This window comes from Lissotriton vulgaris, chromosome 1_1 (assembly GCF_964263255.1).
Source record: "Lissotriton vulgaris chromosome 1_1, aLisVul1.2, whole genome shotgun sequence".
In the NCBI taxonomy this organism is placed as follows: Eukaryota; Metazoa; Chordata; class Amphibia; order Caudata; family Salamandridae; genus Lissotriton; species Lissotriton vulgaris.
In genome coordinates, this window is record NC_141685.1 from 1,056,929,878 (window position 1) to 1,056,949,814 (window position 19,937).

A 19,937-nucleotide genomic window follows, 5' to 3' on the forward strand; every position below is an offset into this window, starting at 1 on the left:
GACAAAGTCCACGGTGGTTTTATCCCCCATGAACTCCCCAACGTCACCTGCAGCCTCTGTTCAAAGGCCCCCTCTACCATGACTGCTCCTGGTAAGGAAAACCCAACGCCTAAAGACACCTCGGCACCCATCGCCTCTTGCCCATGATTATGTCCAGATTTCAGAGGATACTGCGAACGATCTGTAGTGGTGGTTGCTGGACTGCGGTTGGATCAGCAGCAGACCCCGCTCCTTACCCATACAGAGTACAGAGTGGTGACTGATCCATCACTCCTGGGTTGGGGAGGCCATCTGGGTAATGTGGAGTTCAAAGTAAATTGATTTTTTGGCAGAGCTCTCTGTCTGGATCATTCTTCTGGGGCTGCAGGCCATCTGCATCCTACTGTCCATCACAGGGAGGATGGTGCAGTTCTCATGGGCAATACATTGCTATGTGGTATTGCAACACACTAGTAGGGTTATGGCTGTGGACCCCCTGTCAGGATGCATTACACATCTGGAAGGGGCTGGAACAACAGTAGATAATTCTGGTGGTACTCCACCTGACAGGATCTCCAAATGCCAGGGTGGACAAACTCAGCCATCAACACTTAGTGGATCACAAATGGCAGTTGCACCCATAGGTGGTACATGGTCTCTTATGTAAATAGGCAGAACCTTGGCTTGACATTTTGCCACTGCTGAGAATGTGCAATGTCTGCACTTTTGCAGATTGAAGTTTCCAAGGCATATCTCTCTCTCTCTCTCTCTCTCTCTCTATCTCTGAGATGAGTTCTGCCTTGAGTGGAACTAGGAATCCTGTACGCCTTCCTGCTGATACCCCTCCTGCCTCGAGTTCTGAAGATCAGGAACAAATGGGTCCAAGCTTTCTTTGTGGCTTTGGACGGGACAAGGGTAGTTTGGTATCCGGAACTCCTGGCCATGAGCATCTGTCCCCCAATAAGGTTGCCAGTGCGGGAGGATCTTCTGGCACAGCTGCAAGGCAGGGTCCTGCATCCGGACCTGCGCATTCTCCATCTCCATGCTTGGAGATTTAGTGGCGGCAGTTGACTGGTTTTGACCTTCGTCCCTAGTTTGTAAATCTCCTCTTGGGAGCTGAGCGTCCCTTGACAAAATCTATATACTCCTGTTGTTGGGATGTGTTTGTGAGTTAATGTGTGTACTGACAGATTGATCTACTTCACACCATGCTGTCCGCAGTGGTGTTGCGTTATACCTAGCCCAGCAAGACCTTGATTTGGGCACAGTTAAAGAGTACTTGTCTATTTTTTTGCCAGATCAGTCTACTTTGTTTCAGTCACCTATTCTGATGCATTTCTTGAATGGGTTAAAACATATGTTTCCAACTTCTCTATTATGTGCTATTTGTGAATTTAATTGTTACCTCATGTCTTCTCCTTTTGAACCATTGGATAGCTGTCCCCTACGGCTCCTGAACCTCAAGACAGTCTTCCTCATTGCCATAACATCAGCATTACAAGTGAACGAGCTACAAGGCCTCTCTGTCAACCTGTCATACACCATATTTTACCCAAACTGGTCTGGAGAACGAAGGTCTCCTTCCTCCCGAAGGTGGTGACCCCATTTTACATCGGACTAACAACGTCACTCTGCCAGCATTCTTCACTCCACCTCACCCCTTTGAGGCAAAGGAGAGACTACATTGTTTGGATCTTAAAAGAGCTTTTAGCTTTTTCATTGATCCACCAGGTTAAAACTTGTGGACGATCAGCCCTTTTTGGATTTCACTGGAGCAAAGAAAGGAAAGGTAGTGCAGAATAGGATGATCTCTCTCTCGGTGGCTCGTGTTGTGCATTAAAATCTGCTAAGCATTGGCTAAGAAGCAGCCCCTGGAAGGTTTGCGGGCTCATTCCATCAGAGTCAAAAATGCTATCACTGTGATGGCATGTGGAGTCCCTGTTCTGGATATTTTCCGGGTTGCTATGTGGGTGTTGCTTCATATGTGCACAGAGCACTACTGTCTGGACACCCAGGTCCGCCGAGATGGGCATTTGTCCTGCAGCACTTTTTGGTCCGAGTTGGTTCAAAATACCTTGGAGGTACTGCTTTGGTATCCATTCAAAAGGTGAGGAATCTGCGGTTAGCAGTGCCTATCAGAAGAACAAGTTATGTACCTTTGGTAACGGTCTTAACGCTCTGTCTGGTAGATTCTCCAACAGCGAATTAATCACCGGCCCTCCCGTCGTCCCTGTTCTGCAAACTGCGCACTTTTCCTCCAAAAAGGTCCTAAGTCTAGACATCTGCACCTCACTGATCCAAACCAATCTTTTATTGGGTTCTGCATCTGGGGAACTGACAGCCTAGAAAGCTTCTGAGGTCAGTGAACATCGGTGGAGCTTATACGCAACTCCGCATGTCGCTTCCGGACTGGAACGACACCAGGGCGGAGACATATGATGCCACCTGCTGGTGCGCAGGTGTACTGCTGAAGATTTTCCAGATCCAGCCTGACATCTGGAGAATGTTCAAAAGGTGGGGATCTGCAGTTAGATAGATTTGTAATCCTTCTCCTACGCCACCTTTGCGCCTCACTTACCTATACCCAAATCAGATTTTGCTTCCAGAGCTGTGTTGCTGCCATTTGTATGTAGGCCGGAAAAACACTGATAGCTGAAATCTTCCTGCCAACATGTTATGAGTCGACCATCTTGAAGTAGGAGGCATATATGACTTTTGTATTCAGACAACTATTTTTGGAAGCATGTTTTCAGTATTCTACTTTTTCTAATACACCTTTTTTTTCTTCTTTTTTTTCATTGCGAATTGACTATAACACCAGGCACTTGAGTGTTTTATAGTTCTATTAATAGTACAATGCATTCACTTTCGAAGTCCAGGAGACTCCATCAGGTGATGTTAATACTAAGGCAACAAGGTTAAAAAGCTGCCTTGGTAGTTGTTTCCTTACACACTGAATAAAACATACATGTGTAAGCATTGAGCTAGCAGATCAAAATAAATCTCAGGAGCTGTCCTGGAAGTAGAAACTTTCTCCATTGTAAATTTATGAAGATACTCTTGTTGGTTATAGGGTGTGCAAGTAGAAAAAGAGATATTTTACTGACGAAATTCATCAGAAGAAAACAGCGGGTGTCCTCAGAGACCGCTTTAACAGAGAAGTTACTGTGTTATATTTTCCAAACTCAATTAATGAAATACATTTCTGATCACATGGCATTCATTGGACGAACTCCAATCATTAGGATGTTTTGTCAAACAAGACAGGCATCTTGTGAATATCTGAAATGCAGGCTTAAAAGAAATGAGTGACTGTAAAAGATCCCACAAGTGTTTAAGTGTAGAGTCTGTTTTAGACTTGAATTAGCAAAGAAGAGTCTATTGAAATGCCCATGCGTTGTACCCACTGCAGCATCTCTGTGCCAAATAAGGACTTTGCCAGAAGTGTCCTGAGGATGGTTGGGTTTGGTTCAGATTTCTAATGTGGGGTGTTCCACAGTTTTGGCGCTTCTGTGACCATTTACCTGCCTTTGATTTTTATCATTTTGAACAAAAGGTGTTTGAAAAGAAGGGTGAATTATCAGTTGAGGGCTCTGGTGGGGCTGTAGTGTGGTACCAGTTAGTGCAGATATGGATGACTCATGCCCCTGTATGGTTATGAATTGTGCATGCAACCCTAAATCGAATGCTGACATTTACTGTGAATACTGAGGTAAAGGCCCAATAAGGGGCGTATTTATGCAAATTCACATACAATTATTTCTATATGATTTATATGTCTAAAAAATTACATATAAACTAAATCAGTGGAGCAACTCAGAAAGCAAAGCCTAAAATAGAACAAATCAAGAAAAAAGTCAGAGCGGCGTATACATATGCAAGGGTTCAGTTAATGAATGCTATAATTAAAATTGAATACAGTGAATACATTAGCATGGGGTAGAAGGCTAGCAAAAGCCATACATACATCAAGTACAAATAATTAGCAATTAAGTATATGTAGTGATATTAGATAAATGTATGACTAGCCCATTATTGATACAGAATCAGTTCATTAAATGATACACATGAGTTATGGGTGTTGATTCTAAGATGATGATTCAAAGCAAAGAAGTGGAAGCGAGGTAAACGTTTTGGTCTTGTGTATACAGTACACAAGGCTATATTCAGGACTGCTTATGGATAGGGTGATTATAACGCCCCCTACTAAATTTCAGACGCCAGTAGGAGAGCTAGGCTGGAGGGCGCGTTTATTGTTTCCAGGATAGTATGTTGATTCCATTGATATGTTTGTAGAATTAATCTTCAAGCTAGTTCTAACAGGCTTAGGTGAATGAATCAGGAAAGAGCAGAGCAGCAGGACATCTCACTCAAACGTCAGCAGCCAACCATGCCTAAAAGGCGACAAACAAGTTTTCAGCGGTGCACTCCCCTGCCTTTTAGTGTTGGTTTCTGAATATTATAATTTGTTTTTCTTTGACAACTGTTTCAGCTTCGAGTGTGCATTGAAGGACTTGTTATCACGTCTCTTGAACCCCAAAATGCACCAGGAGACAAATTTCCCCTTAGAATATTTTTTCCACTATTTGTTTCAGCACTGTTTAAAAATGTCCTTGTATACACTGCGTACTTTGAGGAAACATGCTATACCCAAAACCAAATGTAGATCAACATAGTGAACAGTAGAAGTCAACATTGTACTTCGTACTTATGACACCAAAAAGGAAGGTCGTATGAGACTGACTACGTTGGTGATAATCAGAGAGAATTAAAACAGTTTCAATTTCTTCCAAACTGGAACACAAGGTTCCTTTGTGTTGACACAGTAGTGTCTGTAAATTTTTTTGGGCAAATAACCACAACTGATCAAAGCTTTCACGGTGTAAGACATTTTGGTGTAAAAAGACCATTTGCAAAAGGGAAGAAAAGGCTGTGGTTGTACTACACTTGAATAGAACAAAGGAACTCTGCAGATTTACTTCTGTACATTTGAAGAGAAATATGAAGGAAGTGTGCATATGGGCATTGAGGGTGTAGATATTGAACCATGCCGCAGCTTAGACTTAGAAGAAAAGTAACAAAGACGATCCTTGCTTTATGACGAGGGTTCTGAACCAAAGAACTCCTCTCTACAGCCCCAATGGACACCAGTGCTGCCCAGGAGAGACACTTACACCATGGACAACAAAACACGCAACACAATGGAAGCAGCCTCCTAGGAGTGAAGCAAAAATGAGGAGTGACATTTGAGAGGATTGGACTGAAAAAGGAGGTTTCGTTACAAGAAGAGCGTCAACTGAAATACAGACAACACCCCTTAAAAGAACAAGACTGAAAGGTTGACTGACGTCATGTGAACCGTAACCTCTAAATGAGACTTTGAATTCCAAAGATTTTCAGCTCCGAAACGGGAATTTCAGCTCTGCTGGGTGCACCATCTCAAACTGGTGATTGGTACTGGAAAAATAAAGGATGGCGACAGCTGGGTTGAAGTCGGCCACTGCAAAATTCCTTTCAACCACAAAATAGACTATATTGCACCCGATAACCAAAAAGGCAGACACTCCCTACCTAATTATAGAAGAAGAGAATGTTAGCCTTTGAAGAAGCCGTAGCTATGAGCTTGGGGCTTTTCCGATCCTTAAAGATAGCAAGAAAACTGGTAGTCGAGTCATGTAGTTATTTCTCTACTGATGCAGTTACTTCATTCTTATAGATTCTGACCAGAAATGCTTAGACCGGGATAAGACAAAAGACGGGGAGCAGGATAGCACCTAGAACAAATACCAGATGGATCCTGCAGAAGACGATCTGTTAAATACCTATAATATGAAAGCTTTACCACCATACAAAACATCATCTGATCTCAGGGTAATGCTGACTGCGGCCTTGTGTCCTGGGTTAACCATGCTTACGGAAGAGGATGATTATTTCTTCATTGAGATTTCATCATGCCCAGAGAACACCCATCAATATCTCCCACTGCCGAAGACCTTTTGAAAGAGTAAAAATGAAAAGTTGAATGATCCAGCGAAGACTAGAAGCACACAACCTAATATTTGTATCCATGGTTGCACACACAGCTCGCTAGCATGCTTTCTTACAGGGGATGGGTGTCTTACAGACAAGGAAGGCAAGAAAAGTGATGCACTTGGAGAGAAATTGGCAGTAGGAGCAGAAATGAATTGGTGGATTCTGAATTCACATGCCATTTTAAGTAGCTATGATCATCATCCGTTGGAGGATTTAGAATAGTTGTTGCAACCCATTACAAAGCCATGTCGGGAAATGACCCAGGAAGGTAGGTAAAGCTTTCTAATAGAATCCTGTGGAATTGATGTGGCTGATCCTTCTCGTAGGCGCAATAATACAAGCCTGTTACTCATTAGGAGTTGTCAAACCCATCAAACTTGTCAACAAGATAGGCAACAGTTCAATCCTCCTTAGCAGTCCACTAGGGGTTGTTTTTTAAATGAACCCCATGAAGAGTCAGAGGTCCTCAAGGAGACAGGGTCTCCGCTTCAAAACAGTTTTTCAAAGTATATATTTCTGCTTAGATTCTGCCTCGTCTTGAACCGCCAGTCAGGGAAAGCCTGAGATTGTTTTTGCAAAAGTAGAATGAAGTACGGTCAGGTATATGGGTATTATTGACAGTTGAAGAAGAGCACAGCATTGCATTGCTGCAAAAACTCTTATATCGACCTCCAAAGAAGAACAGAACAAAGAGAGCCTGTCCATAGGTCTTGAAAATGCTGCTGCTCTGCTAGAAAAGAAGAGGTTGAAGGAGGCACCACTTGCAGAAATGATCTCGTGGCATACTGGAGACACACTCTAATCCACCAAAAGGGCATCACTCCAAGAACAATCAAAGATTTACACTTCCTCAACAGTCATGTCAAGATGATACATTTCAAGAGGGTACTGCCAGTGGCCCTGTCTTCCAGGATGAAGGGTTCAGGATTATGTAGTTCACAGTATTCTTTGGTGGAGGCCTACAGAGCACATATCACTAGCACCGATTGCGGATTAGCAAAAGTCAAATTTAGGAAGCTGTGCCTTATGCACTAGGTCTTCTTGTGTAAACACCCATTTACCTCTCCAAGATTATAATTAACGCCTTATTGGCCGACCACATGCACTCCCTGGTCACACAGCACGATCTTAACGTTTTGAGGATAGAACACTATTTTTTTAAGGGTCTTCACTCTAGAAACTTGATTCTACTTCCATTTTGTACTGAGTTAGACTTTCTGAGTTCATCAGAGCTCTGAATGTGCGCCATACCTACAAGGTGTTTGTCCATGCCATTACTGATTGCCCAAGAATTCAACAATTTGGCACCGAGCAAGGACATTTGATGTCCAGGAGATGCTTCCTGCCAATCTCTGAAACCGTCCAAAACCCACCAACACAAAGCACTTTGAAGCGGACTCCGGGCAGAGCCGACGCCAATCAAAAATACTTCAAATCTGATTTATAATCAAAGCTGTTCTCTTTAAAGGCTTATTAACAGGAACTAGAGCTTACTGCAAACAATTTGGCAAAGCTTCTCTGTCTTTTCCATTCTGTTATGTCTGTGGAATGAAAGCATAACCAGAAGCTTGGGTGCATTTTTGACACACTTTGTGATCTTCTCTCAGTTCTGTGCGTCTCAAGAGAGCAGTGCTCCATATGGCGAGAATCGTGCTTGTGATCAGCTTGTTGTAGCTTTAATTTCCACCGTAGTGTTTTTTTAATCTATCCCGTAAACCTGATTTCCCCACAGAGGAAAAGAGCAGGTGTGAAGTAATTAAAAAACATGGGATAAATGTTTGACAATGTTCAGCATTCCTTCCATCATCTTTTTGTTTTGCATTTCGCCCTAAGTGGGAAGGGTATGACCAGACGTGGGTCCCCGAAACTGGTCCCGGGATGCTTGTTTCTGGTCCAGGGAAAACCTGACTTGGCAGTTCGGGCTGGACTGTTCCCATGGAGAGGGGGGTCAAGACTGATTTGCATATGGCTGGGTCCAAACTGGACTGGCGTGGCGAGCAAAATAACGATGAATTAAACCCAGATCTTTGACTCGGGTTAAATGTAGGACAATGTTCAGCATTCCGTCCATCATCTTTTAGTGTTGCAGTAATAATGCATTGTGGGGGATTTTTGGGGCTGTTTTGGGAGGCAGCCTTCAGCCCTTTATGTATTTTGCTTTTTATTCATTGCCCATTACTGTGATGTACCATGTAGTGCCCAGGCAAATGGGGTATGCTTGATTTAATTGGAATTTCCACAAGATGAATTTATAAGAATCAATGTTTGCATTTATTTCCTAAATCATTGGTATGAATTTATTTACCGAAGAATATGTGAGCAAGACTGTGCATTCCTGAAAACATGGTTGATGCTACGTAAAGCACTACTGGATGGAACAAATGTAGAAAAATTGAGCAGAAGATGCGTCCACTCTGATTAAATGTCAATGAAAAGACGTGCACATCAACACATTAAAAAGTGCTGTGAAACAATAGAAATACACTGAAAGAATGAACGCAGTAGAACACAATTAGATTTAGAATTGTTTAATCACGTAGTATCTTTCACAGGTGTTTTCTGAAAAGGTGAGTTCTTATTGTGCTGGCAAAGGTGAGCAGTTAAAGTGGCGGCTTGGTGGATTTACAGAAAGTTGTAGATCATGTGTAAAAATTCGAGTTATTTTGTTTTTCTAAGAACATAATAGGGGCACCCTAAAAATGTTCATGCTCCTATTTCTTTACTTATACAAGCAGTTTACACTATTTCGCTTCTTCCCAAATGTATGTCTGCTACTGTTATGGAAACGTGGCATATGCCTCTTACTTAGGTTGCACAAACACACCACATAACCATTATTAATTTTCCAGATGCATCACCTCATACCATTATTATTCCTCTCAAACACAAATGGACAGTTGTTCAGTCTGTAAATATACAACTTGACAGAGTGACATTTGTGAATCTGATTGCCGCCAATGTGATATATATATAATTAGCCAATCATTGTTTCAGAGTTGTCTATAGAAAATCAGACCCAGAAGGGTGCACACAGGCAAGCCCTTGTCTTGAGTCTGTAGTAAAGGTTTGTAAGTATACACTGGGCAGGCGTTTAAAGCAGCGTGGGGAGTGTAGCCTGTAGTGTCTCTACTCATTCTTATATGGTGCGATAGGCTGTCCTCTGTTCTTTCAAGTCTCCCCCTCCTCTGGTGTTTGATTCGACCCTCTTTGAAGCTACTAAGGGTTGTCAACATTAGTACAGGAACTGTGTTGCAGTGTGAGTCGCAAGCCATCTTAGATCACTGGTTCTTTGGAGTGGGTTACTGGTGTCCTGAGTGATGCTATGCTTGTTGGGTCCTTTGACTGTGGTGTTTCTTTCAGGTTCTTGTCATCAGTTAATACTTTTCTTTGGCCTCTCATATTCTAGGCCCAAAAGTAGTGCTGTGAAAGTCAGTTGTCGCATCAGTTTGCAGTCCTTGCAGAGATGGGGTCCCAGAAGGGGGCCTCATTTTCCTCCTTGTCACAGCAGATCCCCCCCTATGCATTCATTGTGTATGTTGTATGCTGCTTGGAGTAGATTTAGGGCTTTCCTTGTAATGCAAAGGACTTCCCACAAAATCCTTTCCTCCAGGAATACTTAGTATACGTTCATTACACAGGGAGTGGGAAATATGGTCACTTGTGTTTTCTCTGCAATAATTGGGTATTTCTTGAATAAATATACTCTATGAGAGGAGCCAACATAACATTAGGTTGGGCTTTTAGGAAGGCATTACCTCTTCTGAGAAAAAAAGCCCTTTATCGTGTGCTGGTGAAACTTTTCGTGAGGGCTCCTGATAGGGCCTTGCCTTCTTACTTATTTCGGGTCCAAACTTTTTGTAAGGAGCCTGCAGCTTGTGTTGCTGAGTTCTGGGGGTACCGAATATTCAGGCAACCTGGTTTTGACTCCACCTCATGCTTATTTCGTCCACCAGGGGTCACTGTAATCCCTCTTACGTCCATCCCGCATTTGCTTTTCATCCTCAGGTGCCTTCTCCTGTAGTTCTTTCAGTTCACTTAGTGTTCCTGTCCTGGATTCATTAAAAACAGTACACACTATCAGTCACGTCAGTCTCGATGCTGTTTTACATAGTTCTTGTACCTGCACTTTTGATTTGATCGTCACAGTTTCTACAGCACAACACCTATCAAGCTCATCTACTCAGTGCTTGATAATGTGAACTCTCTCTTAAGCTCACTGTTACTAGTTCTTTTTCTTCCCTGCTTTCTCCCTTTCTCGCTGTTTTCCTGTCTTTCGCTTTCTCCTTCTTTCTCTCTTGCTCTGCCTCAAAGTCTAATGAGTACAAATACATTCTGGTTGCCAAAATACGCATGCCTGTGCCCACTCCTTGCATACAGTGGCACAGATTGAGCACTGGGGTATTCTTTGGGGTGCATTCAATGCCACATTTATAATTTTGGGGAGGCTTGTTGCTTCTTGAAGTGGCGACAGATGATTACGTTTAGAGATTTAGTAGATGTGCTGAGGGTAAGTTTGCTTCCAAGTAGGGTTCACTGCTTGAGCAACGTTTGGCTGCCCGGCTTGGTTCCATCAGCTGCCATAGCAGGAATTGAGTCTTGGCCGAGTTCGATAAAGCTGCCATCAGCGCCACCCGTTTGATTCAGTTCACCCTGCAGCTCTGCACTAACTGCAGATTAGAGGCTACAAGAGCCACTAGCATGCAGCAACCTTCTCCCAGTCTCTGATCAAAGAAGCCTGCCCATTAGGCACCTCGAAATTACACATACCCACCAGCAACCTTCATGTCAGTCTAGAGAAGGGAGTAGGCACATTTTCTTTCCACCTAATGCCACAACTGCCTCTATCAATATGGGTATCATACTGACTGTCTTTATGTGCAGACCACCGAATAGAACCAAAGCTAGTTCTGCTTTAGGACGTCCTAAGTGTCCTGCTCCTTCCTCTAATCTCCTTAAACACATTTGACCTCATCCTTTTCCATACTTTTTCACCAATAGATGCTACTTACACACAACACAATTTAGGGATGCACCCACACATTTACCAGAATCCAAACCCATACTTGCCAATACTCAATTACTAATAATGTTCAGCTACTTCCGCAGCCCACATTTTGGCCCCCGTCCTGAAGAAGACCTGCGCACCCAGTCTATAAGGGTCGAAATGTGCTAACAACAATAAGGAGAGCCACAATTAAAAGTTTATTTTCGTGATAGACAACTATTCACTATGATTTGGTGACGGAGTGTGAATGCGCTTTCACGAGTTTTGCACACCCACAGCACCGCTAAATATTTCACAGTTCTATCCTGTTCTAAAGTGCATTTTGGTTGCGTCCTTGCTTTATATGTTGCATGGCAAATTATGTGCACTTAATATTAAAATATTACATTTATTCATTAGCAGGCCATGACAAGACTGTGTTTTCGGGTTATCTACAGTACCATTTTCTTTCTATCTATGGGGTCTTTAATAAGCTATAGCTATTGAGTTTCCAGCATTGGTAAGAAGGTTTCCAGCCCAATGATAGTTATATCCCAGCATCTCCTCTCTGGGTGACCGAGTGTCAACTGTATTCTGATGAATGCTCTTTCTGTTGATCTCGGAGTGTATGGCCCCAGTGGTTCTTCATAAACAGTAAAAGTTCTAGTGGAAAGCCAAGACTTGTGCTACTTTGCACGTCCCCGAAAAGCTTTTTGTCGATAGGACTGAATTTGCACATATTGTACTCTTCATCCTTTCCTGCGTAGCCAACTAATCACCAAAGAGTCATGAATTTCCTTGCATTTGTTTGGTTTTGAGACTTACTGTGATGTTGATGATTCATTGATAATAAGGGAAGCTTGACAACATTTCTAGAAGCTCTGCAATTTTACAAAGTATTGCAGTTCTAAGTGGCAGTGTGTTAGAAATGGGATTTCTGGTAGGCTAGGGCAGGGGCCGAAGCCAGGCACAAATCTCCACTCTAGTCAGGATAAGGGAGTTACACTCCTAAAATAACCCCTGCTCAACCCCTTGGTAGCTTGTCACGAGCAGTCAGGCTTATCTTAAAGGTAGTGTGTAAAGCATGTGCACAGTACCCACAGTAATACAGTGTATGCACTACAAACGAACACCACACCAGTTTAGAAAAATATCCAATATTTTTATATAATTAAAACAAGACCAAAAACGACAACAATCCAAAGTACTATATGAAAAAAAGTCTGTAGTTACCAAAATAAGTTTAAAACAAAGTTCCTTGATGTCGATAGCTCCATCTGGGGCTACCACGGCGTCGTGAACAACAAATCCAACAGTTCTGGCTGGTCGCGGGCCAACTACGGTGTCGGGAAAGACCCGCAAACATTACCTGTGAGAAATGCAGGGTGATGAGGCCTTGAAGTCACTTGCGTTGCCGGTTGAGCTCCTCTATGATGGAATCAGGGGTGATGGTGTCGGCAGGCGTCGCGTGCTGCAGTTTGAAGTGCAGCGGTGCGGCGTGAGGTGCCCTCAGGTCGCAATGCGAGTAGCAGCTTGGTGGCGGCGTCCGATGGCGTAGGTGAGACCAGGGTCGCGGTGCGAGGTGAATGCGGAGCTCGTCACGGTGCTGGCAGGTCAAGGTGCACGCAGCGGCGGCGTCGTTGCTGAAGCGCTGTCGCCGGCTGACGAGCAGGAGTCGATGGTGCCGGTGTCAGTGGGTCAAGGCTGCGGTGCGGGATGAGGGCGGTGCTTCGTGTGACTTACGAGCGGTGCCCTCGAACCACGGTGCAAGCAGCGGCGTCTATTTCGGCGTGGAACAGCGGTGTCGGGGAGGCGTCGTTTGTGAGACCAAGGTCGCTGTACGGCATTGCGGCGGTGCTCTCTGCTGTGCCAAGGCAGGGCCAAGGCGTCCTCGTGATGCAAGGCGGTGCGGAGTGCGGTGCCCACAGGTCGTGGTGCAAGCAGAGGCTTGGTGGCGGCGTCAACAGGTGTCGTCGATGAGACCAAGGTTGCATTGCGGCGGTGTCCTCTGCGGTGCCTTCAGGACACAGAGTTGGCAGCAGCTTCATAGACGTCGTTGAGATGCAGCACAAATCACAAAGTCCCCAGTGCTGCAGGCAGAAGAGCTTGCAGTCTTTGCTGTTCCTGAGACTTCATGAACAGGGGGCAAGCTCTACCTCAAGCCCTTGGAGAAACTCACAAATTAGGTTGCAGAAAGTCCAGTCCTTTCACTGCCCAAGACGGAAGCAGCCACTGCAGGTCAGCCCAGCAAAGCACATAGTAAAGTGGTAGTTCCTCCTCACAGCTTCTCCAGCTCTTCTTCTTGGCAGTCTTCTTGATCCAGATGAGTTATAAAGTTCAGGGGTCTGGGACCCAGTATTTATGTCAAAAAATCCTTTGATCTTTCAGGCAGAGGGCGTCTGTGCCCGGCCAGAACCAGTTGGGTCTTCGCTGGTGTGAATTCCTGGCAGGAGGTGGAGACTGCATTTGTCAGAGGCAGACCAGGCCCTTTGAGGTGCAAGGAAATCTCCCCCCCTTCCCCCATCGTAGCCCAGGTCTATTCTGCCCTACCTAGACTATCTGGAGCCCCTCTGGCTCCCAAGCCTTCTGTTATCCAAAACCCAGACAGGCAATCCACATTCCAGCAGAGGCACACAGGATGACTGAGCAAGAAAATAGCCACTTTCTAAAAGTGGTATTTTCAAACGCAGAATGTAAAAATCACCTTCACTAAAAGATGCATATTTAGATTCTGAGTTCAGGCATAATACATTTTCTTTTCTTAACAAATTCCCTGGGCCAGTTATGTTTATAAGATGTTATAAACAACCTTCCCATTCTATCCTATGGGGAACTGGTAGCCTTGCAATAGTGAAAAACGAAATTGGCTGTAATTCACTATTTGGAAATGCCACACACACCAGGGCATGTCCTACCGCTCACATACATTGAACCCTGCCCACAGCGGTACCTTAGGCCTCCCTGAGGCATGTCTGACATGTAAAAAAACAGGGAAGGTTAGGGACCGGCCATTGTGTGCACTGGCCTAGTCGACATGGCAGTGTAAACTACGCGCAGACTCTGAAATGGCAGGTCTGAGTTACAGTTTTCAGGGCGACTCACGGGGGTGGCACAACAAGTGCTGTAGGCCCCTGGGTAGCATTTGATTCTCCGGCCCTGGCACACGCAGTGCATTTTACTAGGGGCTAACAGGTAAATCAAATATCCAATCCTGGAAACACCAATCCATAACACAATTGACACAGAGAGCGCCTGCACTTTACCACTGATCAGCAGTGCGAAAAGTACGCAGAAACGCTAGGCCAGCAAAAACAGGTCAAAACCGGGAGGTCAGAAAGCAAAAACTCAGGGGAAACGCGCCAAAAGATGCCAAGTCTAACACAGTGTTTTTCTAAGTACTGTTTTTATTCAATGCTAGGTGCACAGAGGCTGTTTAGGATGAGCACCCACACAATCTAGTTGCTGAATGTCACCTGGACAACACTTGGAAATGCTGAAACATTTATCTTTAAAAGGTGCCAGTATCAATGAAAGTCAAACAAAAAAGACTGTTGTATGTGGTAGGTTGCTATGTTAGAGGTTATGAAATATTTCTGTGGTTTACAGGGGCATCTTCTGCTTGTCCTTTTCAATGCAGTCTTCCATTTTTCCATTCAACCTAAGAATAAGTGTACAGCTTAGTGTATACATAGACTATCTAGACCGCATGGCCTGGCTCATGGATTGAGAATCGGATTGGCATGTGGCTGGTCACCTGATAGAATAGATCATGAAAGTAAAATCTGCTGAACAAAGTCTGGGTATCTTAGCTCTTCAGAAAGCCCTGAGGGTTGGATGGGTTTTGTAGAAGGTGTGTTTGATTGAATGAAGTGTCTGTAACTTCTCGGTGTGTCTGCTTCGTCTAGTGGGTGGATTCTCACCATCTGATGTTTATTCCACAGATTGGTAAAATCCAAAGCGAGCTGGAGGTGGTGAAAGGAAATATCAAGGTGATGTCAGAGATGCTTACAGAACTGGTACCAGGGAAAGCCACAAACTCTGATGTCGAGCTGCTGCAGGTAAGAAAAGGCCAATTTACCTTTCCATAGACCGATCTTGTACAGAATGGGTCACTTCCACTCCAGCTTCCTTTCAGATAGATGAATACAGGAAGTTTCAGTACTGAGTCAGGGTGTGTCTTTCAGCGTTTCTTGTTCCTTGCTTCTTCCCAGGAGTTGAACAGAACATGCCATGGAATGCAGCAGAGGGTCCTTGAACTCATTCCCCGGTTACTGAACGAACAGCTGACGGAGGAATTGCTGCTCGTGAACGACAACTTAAACAATGTGTTTCTGAGGCATGAAAGGTATGAGGCAGAAGCAGGATCTGCTATAGATGGAGAGGACTGGAGAGGAAAACAGAGCAGAGCATAAACTGGAGACTGCATCAGAGGGAAAGGGAGGAGAGAGAGTGAACTGCAGTAGATAGAAAGGCAGTAGGATGAGGCAGAGGACAAACGAAGAACGCGCATGAACTGCTGTTTATACATGAACTTCTAGGATACACCAACAAATAGTTGAGGGGAGAAAGGGGGAAAAGCGTGAGAGAAGGATCTGAGAGAGCAAAGGGAGAAAGCAGGAACTGCTAAGAGTGGAAAAAGAGTGGGGAAAGAACCTGAATGTAGAACAGGAGAAAGAGAAGCAAATGCTGAAGAGTCAGAAAGGAGAATGTCAAGGCACTACTGAGGAATGAGAAGGGTTGAAAGGAAGTTAGAATTGTGTGTGCTGAAAACTAGGAGGAGAACAGAATTACAGCCATGGAGGAAGATGCCAGAGAATGTGGAAGGAGACGTAGCACAGACTAAGGGGGCAGTGGTGAAAGGGAGGGAAAGTAGGAATTGCTTAGAGAATTGGCAGAGGAGGGACAGGGGAAATCCGAGCCTGCTAAGGAACAGAAAGAGTTAAAATAGGATGAACTATTTCTAGCAAAAGAAAAAAGGTGGTAAATGCTGAGAAGAGCACAGGCAAAGAGAAAACGGGAAACCAGGTCGGTTGAGAGACAGAAAGGGTTTAAAAAACTGTTGATGGCAGAAGGAGAAAACACAAACTGTACAAGAAAAGGGGAGAGGAATGCACAATCTGTTGCAAACGACAGGGGGGGAATGTTGAGTAGCAGGAACTGTCTGGTAAGGAGCAAGATGAGGGAAAGAGGGAAAGAAACGGGTCCGAGAAAATGTAACCGGAAAGGAAGGATAGCATGAACAGTTGGAGGACAAGAAGCGGGAGGGAGTTGGTGCATGAACTACTGGGGAGAGAGGGCAGACTGCCTAAAATCTAGGAGAGGAGTTGATGGAGTGGAGCATGCCTTTGACCTAACCTTCTGAATTTCCCCCTTCAGATTTGAGAGACTACACTCTGGACAGGCAGCCCCAGCCCTTCCCACACAGGTAAGCTGTTTTAATATGCCATTTTTGTGACTGTGTTAAAAGACTTTTCTGCCTCCTTCAGAGGAGCAGCGCTTGGTCCCTCTAATCTCAGCCCTGAGACGGGTACATGTCCTTGTCTGGAGTGAGCCGCTGCGAAGTTTGTTCCTTGGATTCAGCTCAGTGTCCTTTCCCTCAAGATTCCCAATTTTTATTAAACGCGCAGTTTTTCTCTTAAATGCACCAAGGTATACATAAATATTTAATAAAGCAAAATATACCATCTTGAACTCGCCATCTGCCCGTGCTGCAGCCAGACTCGCTGCTTGCTAGAACGAAAACTGGTGGGAGCGTGAAAGTCCATTCAGCACCTGCTGGCAAAAAACAAAAAAAGATGTGTGGAATGATGGAATTTATGTGAGCTACTAGTAATTACAGAGGGACACATCCTATTCCTTAATGTTTTCCCTTGCTGTACCACTACAGACGGACACCAACCATATGCAGATCACATGGCCTCTCCTTCAATAGGAACATTTTAGCCTGAACTCCTAGCTGGCCTTTGCTCCGAAAGTGACCTGGGCAAAACCACATTTGGCACTCACTCCTACTCCCTGCAGCCTTCAGCAACAGTGCTTAAACACACGTCTTTTTTTGGACCTAAGTCGTAGTGGGATTGCTGCAGGTGCTCAAGTACGCCCTCCTGAGCTCAGCGCCCTGGGCGTGGGCCCAGCTCACACATGCTTAAGGCAGGCCCTGCCTGAACTACTGGTCACACGCCTTCTGCATGGGAGCACAAGCAACTAACAACATATTTCAGCCTTGTTGGGCATTAGTGAAGTGCAGCCTAAATCATGTGGCCAAACAAGTTAAAGTGAACCTTGTCAAAAAACATACCTGACCCGCTTGGGGTGGCTCACCGAGCAAAAACGATGATCAATGAACTGTGTCAATCAATCCGAGCAAACACAACAAGATGGACGGAGTGCTGAAACTTTTCAACTATTTTCCCCCCATCAAGAGATCTGGGTTTAATCCATCGTTCCTTTGCTCACTACGCCACCCCAGTTTGGACCCAGCCGTATGCAAATCAGTCTTGACCCTGTGCCCCATGGGAGCAGTCCAGCCCGACCAATTAATCTGTGGCACTGGTGAATACTCTGGGTAGCTTTTTTGGTTACTGTGTCTCTATAGCCAGAGACTAACCACATGCAGATCATACCAGGTCCCAACCAATTAGGGACAGTGAGGCAAAAACAACATTCCTCTGCCTGTGGCCACGAATAAACCGAATTACTGATGCATAATCTGGCAGCCAAAATAGCTCATGTGGCCATGAATGCTGGCAGAACAACTGATAGGGTGTGCCTGGAAGGCTAAGTCTTTGGCCTCAGATCCTTATTGTTTTCGAAACAGTCTTGCACAGTCTCTCGCTCAGTTGTGTGTTTACACAAGGTCAGGGCGATGTAGTCCCGAATGGTCAGCTGCCTTGCCCTCTGAGTTTGAAAGCGCCTACTTGAATAGCTACAGCTTTGAGTTTTATATTTCCTTGGTACACATAGCCTAGGAAGTTAGACGTCTTTACAAACAGGATAGTAGCATTATTGTGGCAAGTCGAACATACCGACTCCAAATCAGCCCCGAAATCGAACAATGTTTGCAGCCTGTGTTGCTGGTAGAGCCAGTGCTGTGCACTCTCCTAGCATAGGGTGTTGGGTTTGAAATCTTACATCTTTCAAGTCTTTGTTTTGGTTTTTAGAAGTGTGTGGTATGACTTGTAACCACAGCCCTGAAGCCCATATTGTTAACTGGGACGCATTATCCATATTAGATTTGTTGTTTTTGCCATTGTCATCAGTACTGTTTCCCAAGCTTGCATCATTGACAGCAACTAATCAACAATGAAACAGGAAAAATAAAAAAATAAAATCTTATGGTTACTACTGAATAGGATTGTGTGGCTAAATGCTAACCTTCATTCCAAATGGATCAGGAACGACATCTGTGGTGGGGATGTGTGGGTCACTGCATCCTTTAAAGCACAAAAAAAAAGAGACTGGATACAGTTAGTGATAATGGAAGCACATCTCAAATGGTCAAGCTTTTTAAGCACTTGTGACAGACGCCAGGGGAAGGAAACAGGAATATTTCCCTGTATTCCATTGTCACAAAGAAATAAAGCACATTAAACCCCGTCAAGAGATCTGTGTTTAATACATCATTCTTCTGCTTACCAAACCACCCCAGTTTGGACCCAGCCATATGCAAATCAGTCTTGACGCCGTTCCTTGTGGGAACAGTCCAGCCCGAACTGCTAAGCCAGGTCCTCCTTGGACCGGAAACAAGCATCCTGAGACTGGTTTCAGGGCATCACCCTTCATCAGCCAGGCTAGCTTGAATCCAGTGGCGTTGTGAGTACGGGACCCTTGTCTGGGCATACCCTTCCTGCTTAGGGGGGACATATGCAAAAGAAACAATTGATGGACGGAATGCTGGACAATGCAAACATTCACCCCCAGTCCCAAAGATCTGGGTTAAATCCATCATTCTTTTGCTCATCACACCACCCCAGTGTGGACCCAGCCATGTGCAAGTCAGTCTTAACCCTGTTCCTTGTGGGAACAGTCCAGCCCGGACTGCCAAGCCAGGTCCTTCTCGGACCGGAAACAAGCATCCTGGGACTTGTTTCAAGGTATCACCCTTCATCAGTCAGGCTAGCTTGAATCCAGTGGTGTAGTGAGCATAGGACCCATGTATGCCTTCATCAGCCAGGCTAGCTTGAATCCTTGCTCACTCTGCCACTGGATTCAAGCTAGCCTGGCTGATAAAGGGTGTTACACAGAAACCTGTCCAGGATGCTTGCTTCCGGTTCATGTAAGACCTGGCTAGGCAGTTTGGGCTGGACTGTTCTCATGAGGTACAGGGTCAAGACTGATTTGCCTATAGCTGGATTTGAACTCAGGTGGTGAAGTGAGCTTAAGAATGATGATGGATTCAACCCAGATCTGTGACTGGTTGTGAGTGTCTGAAAAGTTTCAGCGCTCCGTCCATCATCTTGTGTTTGCTTTGTTCGACCTAAGTTGGCAGGGTATGCCAAGACGTGGGTCCTTTGCTCACTCTGCCACTGTATTAAAGCTAGCCTGGCTTATGAAGGGTGTTACCCAGAAACCGGTCCCAGGATGCTTGTTTCCGGTTCAGGGAAGACCTGGCTTGGCAGTTCGGGCTGGACTGTTCCCATGAGGAGAAAAAATACATTCCCTTTAGGTAGATAATTGTAATCTAACCAACAATCAATCCAGTCTTGGCCCTGTGCCTCCTGTTTCCATGAGGCACAGGGTCAAGACTGAATTGCATATATCTGGGTCTGAACTGAGATGGCGAAGTGAGCTAAAGAATGATGATGGATTCAACCCAGATCTGTGACTGGGGGTAAGTGTCTGCAAGGTTTCAGCGTTCCGTCCATCATCTCCTTGTGTTTGCTTAGTACTTAGTAGGAAGCGTCTGTATTTCTGAGGGAGTCCTAGGAAGGCCTCGTGGTAC

The 19,937-nt window shown here is 44.8% G+C and overlaps 1 protein-coding gene across 3 annotated transcripts in view; it reads left to right on the plus strand.

The window, feature by feature from the left end:
* Window positions 1-19,937, plus strand: part of TOM1 (target of myb1 membrane trafficking protein) — a 352,338-nt gene that overhangs the window by 155,957 nt on the left and 176,444 nt on the right. For all 3 annotated transcript variants that reach the window (XM_086962935.1, XM_086962922.1, XM_086962928.1), the window contains exons 7-9: window positions 14,938-15,054; window positions 15,208-15,341; window positions 16,373-16,421. In XM_086962935.1, the coding sequence (XP_086819061.1) occupies window positions 14,938-15,054; window positions 15,208-15,341; window positions 16,373-16,421 (300 nt within the window). The remainder of the gene's footprint in view (window positions 1-14,937; window positions 15,055-15,207; window positions 15,342-16,372; window positions 16,422-19,937) is intronic.